General features: G+C 37.4%; 1 protein-coding gene across 7 annotated transcripts in view; it reads right to left on the bottom strand.

Moving 5' to 3' along the window:
* cobl (cordon-bleu WH2 repeat protein) overlaps window positions 1–12,119 on the bottom strand; it is a 52,382-nt gene that overhangs the window by 15,873 nt on the left and 24,390 nt on the right. For all 7 annotated transcript variants that reach the window (XM_041987026.1, XM_041987031.1, XM_041987027.1 and 4 more), the window contains one exon: window positions 7,915–8,097. In XM_041987026.1, coding sequence (XP_041842960.1) covers window positions 7,915–8,097 — 183 coding nt within the window. The remainder of the gene's footprint in view (window positions 1–7,914; window positions 8,098–12,119) is intronic.

Here is a 12,119-nt window from a genome sequence, read left to right as displayed (position 1 = left end):
TAAAATAGATTTTTATACATTTTCTTCAAGACAAACTTTCTTTTTCTTTGTCACAGAAGCTGGGTGGATGGACCATGTCTTTACACAGGACATTGAAGGGGAGAAGCCCAACAGTAATAAAGATGTGCTTCTGTTTCTATAGAATAAAAGATTATGAAGAGTAGCATTGGAGAAAAAAAAAAAATCTAACATGCAACAACAATCCATCATGTCAATCACAGCTGCTCAGATCAAAGAAACACTAATTTCACAGAGAGAACCCTGAATAACACAATCTATGAATATGCTTCTTTTTTGAGGAGCGACATGACATGGGTACATATAAAAAGGGAATGGCTCATTGTAAGACTAAACCAGGACAGGCTGTTGTGACCATTAAACTTTTCATTCTATGGTTTGGTAGGCTAAGGGCCCCATGTTAGAGCATGTTGATCAGATAGGCCCACCCATGAAGACTTTAACCTGGTGGCATGACCATTCATCAGTTGTTTTGAAGGACTCTTGTTGGGTAAGAGCCTTTGCAGCAGAGAAACATTACATCGTTAATGTGGAATGTAAAACGGAGGACGTGTGCATATTAGAGGGGTGGCACTGTGTGTGTGTGTGTGTGTGTGCTTGGGCATGTCAGAATGCATGAGCATATTCACAAATGCAAGCATGTGTGTGCAAATGCATGTGTATGCATGTGCATGTACTAACAGCAGCTGCACTGTGCAGAACTAAGGCCATCAAGGTCATAAACACCCTAACAGCAGGCTGGTAGACAGTTGGTGTGTTTGAGCTCTTGTGGGTGTGTTATAATGAAGATGTGTGGGTGTGCACGTTTGATGAAAGGAGTTTTATGTAAAAAAGTTTTCACAGTGTGTAAGAGTTGGGGGGGCGGAGAAGAGGATGAGACGCATGGCTGACCCAGTTCCATTGTCGTCTAACTTGTCCTACTAACCTACTGAAATTTTGTGTTTTCTTCAACCTTTCCCTTCATCTACTGTAATCTTCACACAGTTTGCTTTGGGTCAGAAGTGGAGGGACAATGTGGCAGGAGAAGCAAATGGAACAAAAAGCCTGAACCTTTTGCAATGATGCAATATATTCAGATACTAATCCATATAGATATTAAGTATTCCAACAATTTATTAGTTCTAAATTACTAAAAAGCTAGTTTTATTGATGACCTTTCCAAAAACAGCAATAAATCCCAAACAGCTATTTTGCTATAAGTCCACTTATGATGTTTGGAGGAATCTTCACACACATGCAATCCCAGCTACAGAAAAACAAACACAAATACAGCCAAAATGCTCCGAAATAAACACAAAACATGCATTTGTTTCATCTATTTGTCTCTTCAGTGCTGGCTGGCTTCATACATAACATGTTTCGACAGCCTCAACTGCAAACAGATCCTGTCCCTATACAGAAGGGGCATGCTCTACTAATCCTGGCCCCTAATTCACACTTTCACAAACTTCAAGGTTGGTGCATAAGAATAGACTCCTTACCCTGCCTCCTTACAGAGAACCTTAGGCCTATTTTTTCACCGCATTACAGAATTCAACATCACACGTACATCACGTACTACAAGGCTTCCGTATAGCGGAAATACAGACTTCCAGAAATAAAACAGTTTTGGTAGAACTGATTAAAATACCAGACAAAAATCTTATCAAACCTCTGTAATGAAAGTGAACAGTTGACTGGCACTGTGCATGAGTCACTGACAATTTTGTTGATTCAGCTAAATTTGTCAATATTTAGACTGAAATCATAAGGTAGTATGTAGGTTGTATCACACCTCTTTTTAAAGACAAATGTAAAATGTATATAGAAATACTTGAGCCAGAGCACCTGCTGCTTTCAGCTTTAGCAAAACATAACCATGCCAAGAACGCTAAAGGAAGGATAAGGATGCTGAGAGATGTAGAGAGGGAGTGCTGCTTGCTTTGGCATGAGTGGTGCTCTGTTTCCTGGTGGTGTTTTGTTTCCTCAACATATTTGAAACAAAACAGTTTAGCCATGCAGCAAGTGGGTAAACAAATTTTCATCATTCTTAAAAAAAACTATTGACGTCACACATTAGCATCGTTCTTTGTTCCACTTAGTGATTATCAATTCAAAGTTCTTGTTTTGCTCCTCTTATGCAACTAAAGCCAAGCCTGGAAAACAGGAAAGCTAGTGGATGACAATCCTATCAAACTGGCAATGGTTGTTAAAAAAAGAAAAAAAGAAAAAAAAAACACTTCTGCTGCCAACAAGTCACTTTGTATAGCGAAAGATCTCAAAGATTAACTCAGCTAAATTAATTATTCTAGAAACCCCATGATTATTATTTAGATTATTTTCAAGAAAATCATCCGAGTGCCAACACACATACATACAGTACACACATACATACAGTTTAAAAACAGTGTTCCATATCAGACTCAAATAATTAAATAATTTTTTCTGTTTTTTTTTCCACATTAATGCTAAACACACAAATTCTTTGCACAATGACAAAAACATATTGATGGAATAAGTTAATATATTGTTGCTTACTAATAAGAAATATATTCTTAGTTACAGATTTCAAACATTTCTCTGGCTTCGCTGCTTTACTTTGTAACATTTCATATATATATATATATATATATATATATATATATATAAATTAGGGCTGTCAAATAACGCATTAACAGTGTTAATTAATTTCTTTAATTAATTGCACAATTAACGCAATTAACACATGTGTGGCAGGACAAGCCCCTTACATCAGTTATTTCTCTGTTATAATGGCGATACGTGAAGAAGCACAATGGGAAAGATCAGCCCGATGGCTCTATGGATGGACTTGAGAATAAACACAGCATTAATGGAGCAACCCATGGATGACGTCTCTGTGGAGAATGAGAATGTTTTAACACACACTCTTTTCCCGCTCGCACTTTTCACACATTGTTTTTTAAACTTATCCTGCGTTTGGTACCAAAGTGTCTGCTCTGGAGGCCCTCTGGTCGTCTCCATGTTTGTGCAACAGCTGCTTCCTCCCTCTACTCTCATGTTGTTCCATGAATCATGATGGCTGTCGGTGATCAGCTGATTGGTTTTTATCAAAGAACGTAGCTGATGTAGCTGATGACAGAAAGTAGCTGTAGAAAGGATTTATGCTTCAGCTATGCAGGGGCAGGTCTAGAAAAGCATTTTTCTGGCCAGACAGGAGCACTGACCAAGAAAATGGGGACACAAATAAGACCTTTTTTTTAGGTCTAGATTTTATGAAATGTTGAACTGATTATTAAAAATAAAATTATTATCTAAAGCAGGGGTGCCTAGCTCCGGTCCTCAAGGGCCACAATCCTGCAGGTTTTTGATGTGTCCCTGCTCCAAAACCACCTGACTCAAACTGATGAGTCATTGTGCAAAACTTAATAGGCTGTTGGAATCATTTCATTTGAGTTAGGTGTGTTGAAGCAGGAAACATTGGAAAATCTGCAGGACAGCGGCCCTCGAGGACCGACTTTGGGCACCCCTGCTCTAAAGTAAAAAAGTGAAGTAAAACAAACAGCCAATGATATAGTTTATCAACAGTTGTTTACTTTGAGTGATGCTGCTGTGGGACTTAACAGTACAACATATAGAACTAAATTACATGCTGCATTTACCAACCATTGAACATCTGACGTTTACCTAAAGGAAAGTCAGTAAACACTAAATATTTGTAGAAGTGGCTCGTTCTGTTGATACAATACAGTAAAAATGGGCAAATTTCAGGCATATTAAAGCTTGCGAAGAGTGATTAATCATGATTAATTTGAAAGCTGTGATTAATCTGATTATAAATGTGAACAGAAGCCCAGAGGCTCCAGCAATCTGAAAGGAGAGGGATGGACCCACCAAAACTCAGCAGCACGAGCAATCTAGAATAAAGACCCACAGGTTACCAACAATTCCATGGACACTATGAAATAAACTTGAGTTATGAATTAACTTTTTTTTCCCTGGAAATCTGAGAACCTTACAGAGGGGCAAATACTGGTGCAGCACATCACCATTTAAGTAAAAGTAGGAAGTGAGATAACCACCTGGGAGTTTGCCAAAAGCCTTCTGTGACCGAAGGCATGGCACCAAGAAAACACCGTTATGGCTTTAGAAAACCATAGAAGTCCTTAAGTGGCAGAGCTAGAATTTGCACTAGAAAGATGTGAAATTGGCTGTGCACCAACCATCCCAACCCAACCTCTTTAAACTTGAATGTTTCTGCCAAAAATCAATGTGAGACACCCCCCCAACAGAAAACTGTGTGCCAAACTTGTAAGACCCTTCCCAAGAAGACCCTAGAATGGCACTGCTGACAAGGGTTCTACAACTGAGCATCACTCAAAATGCTTTGACATTTTTGTATCAGCAATGCACACATCCACCTACACGCGTCCTTTTGGGTAATTTTGTATGATTAAAAACTGGAAAAATCTAACCAGTAACAGTATTTCTGTTAACCACAACATTTTTTTATAAGTGAAAGTATTTAGATATCTTAAAGTAGCCTATGCTTGATTTTCAGGATGTGCTTGTCCTGAACACATTGACTTGATGTGAATAACTGCGTCACCTATAACCTTTGGCTCATATGACACTATCCGGCTTCATGTTTCACATGAATCTCTACTCAGTAAAACAAGAAGGGTCACTAAACGCTGCCAACAATCTAATTTTTGGCCACTCCAGGGACATTACTGCATTGCTAATCCACAGAGTAATGCAGTGAGAAATATGAACTGGATTTATGATTTGTTGACAAGAAAACAACAGAGTTTAGACACAGTAATAACTTGAAAAGCACTGCTATGTTAGGTAAGAGTTAATACTTCTAGAAAGATTAAGGCATTTTTTAAGGTAAATGCTGTTTGACAAAAAAAACCTTCAGAAAAGCAGAAAAATACTTTTTCTGTAAAATATTCCTTACTGACCTTAAATCCTAGACAAGTGGTTTGAAAACACTAAACAGGCGAGTGCTGTGATAGTTTTTCTCAAGTGATTTTCGATGACACCATCAATCGAAGCCACAATAAGTGATGCAGCAAGTCATCTTTTTAGCTTTGGATAGCTTCCAGATCTTTTGCAATCATCACACAGTTTTCTGGGTCCACATCAAGTGATCAAACAGATCATTTCTGTTGCATTGTGTGGTGGCAATGACTGTAAAGTACCAGTTTTCTGTTAGTATCATTTTCTTTAGTCAAAATACGTCAGCACAGCTAAGGCTCTTCCTTGTTCTTCATTCATTTTGTTGTGTGGTGGCAGTCTACTCTTGCTAGCAGAAACACACAAAAACAAAAATCGAATTTAAGTAAGAATCCCTAATTTGGAATAAATTATATTTTCTCATAGGGAATTTATTGAAAATTTGAGTAATATCAGTTTTTCTTTACAGTCAACAAACAATTGGTAGCAAGTTTAGTTTATTTGCATTAACTAAACCATAACCCCAACCTCCTCCTTGTGGCTGCTCTGTCAACATTTGTTGTCAGTGCTTAAACAGCATGCAGCCTTAGTCTGTTTGCCATCGTAGCTGTAGATGTCTATTAGGTAAACCTAAGTAAAATCAATAATTATCAATTTAGAAGCTGCAAATAAAAATTGCATTGTTTTTGGTCATTCTTAGATCACAAACATTAGAAAGCAACTGGCACACGGGACAAGGCCCCTGGGCAAGATAAAACTTCCACTTATCCAAGACTGACCGTCTGTTATCGATACAAAGGTTGTGAATAAGTGAAATCTGGACCAGATTTTGAATTTGTTAAAACTTGATCTTGTTTTTAAATGAATGGACATTTTAAGGAATGTCACTTAAATATAACAACCTCACCATTCCCATAGCCTGCATTGTGATTACTGCGTATTGCTGCATCTTGCAAGTCAGAATGAGTTAGCTATCTAAGCTTGTTCAGCACAGAGGGTCATTTAAAATGAGGACAGTCATCACAAAGAGCTGCCCTAAGATGGGCCATTATATGCATAATCTGTCTCTCTTTCAAAACCAGACACATACATGTTCTGCTACTGTATATACAACCGTAAGGTGCTCTTAGACATTGTAAGTTTGACAAAGAAGCATAATACAACAAACACAGAAAATACCATTGATTATTTGGTCACACCCTTAGTAAATAAAATTAATGGCAGGACATTTATTTTCAGTGGAGCTTAAAATTTCAGAGGGCGATGGGCTCCTTCACTGACAAGCAAAGTCTGCCAGTTTTTTCCAGTATAGCTTACTGCCTCCAACATCCACTACAATGCCAGAATTTAAGTAAATGGAAAAGTACAACTTCTTATTGTGATGTGATTTGATCTGACATATACAATTGTTTTTCAGACTCAAGTCATGCAAAGCTCTTTAATGCCAATGGCCCTCAGAAACCATCATGATCAAACCTGGCTGGAAGTCTTTGAATGCCTCACATTTCTATTATGTTCTCAGATGACACAGGCTAATCACTGGCACCCCTCTAATCAAATGATGAATAATTTAAACCTTTGATTCCTTATTAGTCAGTAAATATGCTGATCATCCAAGTGTGTTCTGTTACTGTTGTACATGATACATGTTTGTACAACACGGTCTCTTGTTGACCAGAGGCTCAACTGTTGATAGGACCAGCTGAACCTATCAGCTAAACTAAATCTCTTTGCTACTCAACAACACCAGAAAACAGAGAAGTGAAACATGAGAATTGACCTGCAATGTGTGGACGCACGTAAAAACACCAGTGATACTGTGAGCACAAGCAGGGTAACAGCTCAGAGAAGGCATAAGACCAAGATGGAGAGATCTATTATTAGACCAGTCATCAGGTCCTCAGATAACCCTCCCAACTATTGCTCTGTTTAGCTGCCCTTGCGAGTCCCAGAAGTGTCTCTGTATTTTGGATCTGGTGTCAGTCATAACTCTTGGTCTGACAGGTGCACAGATAAATAACACTCGCTGTATGCACTACTACCACTTACTATACTAAAAATAATCATGAGCTTCTTTTCCGAGTCAAAGTAAACTGCCCCAAGTATTAATATTTAGGTGATGAGTGCACTGTCATGATTGTGGAATATTTTGGTTAAGCCCTGATAAATTAACTTGAGTTAGAGTAACTACAGACTTTGACATGTAGTGAAAGACAAATGATTCTTGTGTCCGTGTGGCTTTAATCCCTCTGGCTTCTCAGGGTATTCCTATCATGTGATATTTCTCAGAAATGTTTTCAGCTCCTTTGTGCAGAAGGTTTTTATTAATCAAGCTAATGAGGATAACATTTTCCATGATATCTTGAGAACAAAATTTCAGCTAATAACATTTATCAAGAACACAGGCTCTTTGGAATAAACAAAAACTAATGATCAGAGGGAGGAAGGATGTTGGTTGCTAAACAACATTTCCCAGCATGCCATCAAAACACTTTAATGAGACTGCAGGGAGCTGTTGCTCTAAAAGAGATAATGCAGGTCAGTTTGACTTTAAGTCCAAAACACCCAAAGGAAAAGTTGCATCAGACAGATTGCAGCTTTCACTTTACTTCTTCAGTTCAATAAAAGGGATGTTCAAGCATCTTACAGGATTTCTGTGATGCTACAACCATTTGTGTAATCTTTTTAATCCCAGTGTCCTATTGTTTTTGGAATCTGGTGGTTAGTAGATTTTTATTTAAAAAAATTCTTTGAAGATCTTTGTATTGCTTGTATAATTGTGTACTTTGACAAATTGGACACAGGCTAATTTTGGGCAATCAGCACAATAAATTGCAAATTTTTCCTCTTAATGTCAATACCTGAGCATTCACAGGTCAAAGTGAAGGTTTTTTAAAGTAAGTTGTATGCATCATTTCACTGATGGGTCACAATGTGAATAACACACACACAAAGTCAGCCATATTATCCCCTCACCTGACTGATTTCAAAGCTTGTGTGTCCCGTGCTGGGTGTCAGGGCACCAGGTGGTGCTGGGGCCCTTCTCTTCTTGGTCTCATTCTTAGAAGACATTCTGGGAATATTTACAACAGACTGAGACTGGCCCAAGGTACCAGGCTGAACCTCTGTGCTGTGGATGCCTGACACTGTAGACAGACCCTGTGGATAAAATTATGGGGGGGAAAAAAAAGGGAGGTGAAATTAGACTGATATGTAAAAATATGAAAATATATGTGCTTTAAGTTTATTTAGTAGTTTCAAACAAGCTTGAGATACAAACACTGAGCTTTAGAACTGCAGATTTACTTTGGTGTTCCTCTATTAAAAAATAAAATACCTTCAGAATATTCTAAGGTCATTTTGACTTTGTAAAAAGTTAATCCAACACATTAGGTACCAAAACGTGAAAGAAAAAGGTGCAAAATATATATAACATATACATATGCCTACATGACGATTGTGACAAATTATGATGAACCCCACACATCACCGGCCTATGGTGTAGCTACTATAACATTGTGAGACATATTGCTAATTAACAACGGTTAAATAAGGGTAAAAGTCATAGTTAACATTCATATCTAGACGTACTTCAAAATGACACTCACACAAGGCATGCAATTGATTGGCACATTTGTGAAAATATCATCCATTCACCAGTCATAACAATTACACCAACATATATTTGATCAAGCTGAAAGTGCAAGCTCATTTTCAAAGGGTGGCTGCTCCTGACTAGAAGCATTTACACAAAAATGGTTTTGCATATCTGATCAAAGAAATCCTTGAATGCTCCCGAAAATCCAAGCCTTCCTGTGGCTTTGCTTGGTACAGAGCCTTGGCACAACAGGAGTACCACACCATGGTCTGTAACCCCATGACTGAAGAAAAGTGTTTTAAAGCAGATTAATTAATGAGTTTAGACTATGCTTGAATACAACATCAAAGAGTGAAAAAGGAACATTAGGTTAGGCTTAAAAGAATGAACTGGACTCCATGTTTGAGCACCTCATGGTGGGGACAGCTAGAGAGAGAAAAAAAAAAACAACCTTTGAAGAAACTCTTGAGGAGACAATGACTGCTATTTTGATTCTAACACAATATAACAAGCCATTTTTGAGGAAACCACTTTTCTTATCACTGAAATTAAAGGGTCTGACAGATAAAAAGTAACAACAGAATATCATAATGCGTTTTCTGTAGTTTAGGGACTGCATGGGAACAAGGACTAAAACTATCTAAACCACTTGCATGCATCCAAACACATGGGAAAAAATCTAATGCTGCTTCTGAACACAATCCCAACTTAAACTACAGAAAAAAGTAAAATACTTAGGACAAATCTGTTGTATCTGAACAGTTGCACACTGTGTTGCGTGACTGACACATTCATGGGCTGACAGGAGTTAGAAGGGCAGGGGAAAGTGAGGCAGATGGTAGACGGAGGCTGACAGAACAAAAAAGGAATGCTGGAACAAAGAACCGATGTGATTTTGGAAACCTGAAAAAAAAAAAAAAAAAAAAAGTGTATGTTTCATGTCACAAAAATAAAGTGATCAAAGTGGAAAATTCACATGAACTCTATCTGACTTTTTCACCTGCTCTCTCCGACTATTTTTACCCTGATAAACAATCTGAAACCTGTCAAAACAGCAGGAGAGGAAAATAGAACAAAATGTACTCCAGCACTTTGGGGGGAACCCAAGTCTGCACTGCATTCATAATTACAATGTGAGTAACACAAAAACAGCCCAGAGAATATCTGCATAACTATGAACACGGCTTACACATTGCATTTCCTACAGATGCATGTCAGTGCTTGAAGGACTTCTCACTACAAACCATGCAAGCAAGTAGAAAAATAAATTGCAAAGTGGAGATATTGACAACAGAGAGCTGAGGGCAGATGCCTAAAAACCTTCGTAAAATACTTTAGCAGAATCTGTAGATCATGGAGGGAGCATTTAATGAATATAATGAAGCAAATAAGAACCAGAGTGAATTAGAGGAATATATATTCAGATAAGACCACAAGTTAGGTGATCTACCTTTAAGCATGAATGAAAAAAATCCTAAAACTTTGTGGCTGAAGCCTGTAAGCAGGAGCTGCTTTGTGCAAGAGGACAGAATGATCAGAAACATCATTTTGATCGATGTAAAAAAAAAACAAAAAAAGAAAAAAATTCTTTGCGTTTTATGTTACTTTAATTTTTGACAGCCAATTTTACATTAGAGCTCTAATAAATTAAATTAGACCATGAGTTTAATACATCCCAGTTTAATTCATTTATTTGTTTAATACAAGGATTATGAAACTAAGGTGGGGACAGCCATTTAGGAAAATTACATTTATATATATTTTTTAGATAAACAAGTAAAATATTCAATATACATTATATGGGTTCTTTCTATTTCTTTTCATTTTAGGTCTCCTCAGTAGCTGTGTTTGATTTCTACAGATGGGAGGTAGAGACGGACAAAGTTGATTAAATTGTTTTATCTTTTGTATTAGTGGGACCAAAGCAGGGCCACGCTGTTAAGACTGGTTTGGCATCCTGAGATACTCAATAAAAAATGGACATTTATGACTTAAAATAAGAAAAGCATCGCCTTAAAATGATGCTCTCTGACTATAGTGGATTTTTTTCAAGACCACACACACACAAACACACACACTTCCAAAACCAACACAGTAGTTTAGCCTTTAATGAACAATTAGAGATAAGAGGCTGGGCTTTTAGTGCTAATGTAGCCAAGGTAAGGTAATCTGATGCCTTCAGGCTGATAATGCTGTGTGCCTATAATGTGTGTGTGTGTGCATTTTCTCTGTGCACAAATGCATGTGTGTGTGGTCTGATAACAGTCTCTAGCTGAAAACAATCATATCAGGGTGGAAAAGCCCAGCTGCATTAAAGTAGGAAACAATGATATAGCTGAGAAATATAAATACAGTATGAAAATAAAATCTAACTAAGCAGCAGCTATGCTGATTACATTTCCATCATTAAAGCTTTAAATCCCACATTAACAAAACGCTCGGTCCTATGTTTATAACAGCTTCAATGTTTAATTCACGCTCTGCTACTAGGAAGGTACACATGTAATCAGAAGCTTGCCATCAAGGCAATAAAAAGAGTGTGACGCTTCTAACCTGGAAGAAGAGGATTGTGATGGTGACAATGCTCAATGTTGAGGGAATTATACAAGACAAGAAGGCAGAAGGGTGGAGTCGAACCAATGCTGAGTCTGGTGGAACAGTGAAATGAACTGAAAGGAGCACACTGTCTTTTTCAGGCTAATACAATCAAATAGCTCTCCCTGTTGATTAAGTTATGGCTATAAAAGGTAGAGAGCTACTTAATGCAGCATCTAAATGGGCATCTGGTTTACTCAGGAGTGGTTCAGAGGAGCTTAAAAACTGGACTAAAACCTTCAAACATTAGTTGTTGTAAACTCATATTAACATTATATTTAAAGTAGGTGCCAGAATGTAAAAGCCTGAAAAGCTGGTCATCACCAGTTAGATAAGCTGAAGTTTATAGATCCAGATTTTATGTATTCCAAGGACTACAGGTTTCCCGTCTTTCATCTACACGAGAGATCCCTGAATGTCTTCTGATTAGTCTTCTGGAGACAAATGCTGCCCTCTTGAGGACATCAGCATTCACAACAATTCTGTCAAGATGGCCCAGAACAATTAAAACCTTTGAAATATAATTATTTTTAAATACATCACTACCTTTTTAATACACGTTCTTTTTATTTGTCAAAAAAGCTGCAGCAACATTGTCTCCCATGGTCATGCTTGTAAAGTTAATTAACTTTTTTGGTATTGATAAAACGGAGTATATCACTAACCAGTCTGGAAACTTGGTGATCTTATCAACCAACAGTAGTCCAACTTATAAACACCCATAAATCAACATTCATATATATATATATATATATATATATATATATATATATATATATATATATACATACACACACACACACACACACAAAACATTTATAATGTGACATCTCTAGTGTTTCAGTGCAGTCTACAATCAATTACGTAACTAGAATTGTGTGCTTGAACCAGCCAATTAGGTTGTAGCTATATACACCTCTGTCTACAAGCTAGACATAGAAAGCACAGCAAGGGTCAGACAATTTAGACATAGTGAGATATATTAATG

This window comes from Melanotaenia boesemani, chromosome 6, assembly GCF_017639745.1.
Source record: "Melanotaenia boesemani isolate fMelBoe1 chromosome 6, fMelBoe1.pri, whole genome shotgun sequence".
Lineage (NCBI taxonomy): Eukaryota > Metazoa > Chordata > Actinopteri > Atheriniformes > Melanotaeniidae > Melanotaenia > Melanotaenia boesemani.
This window is presented reverse-complemented; position numbering and strand designations above follow the sequence as displayed.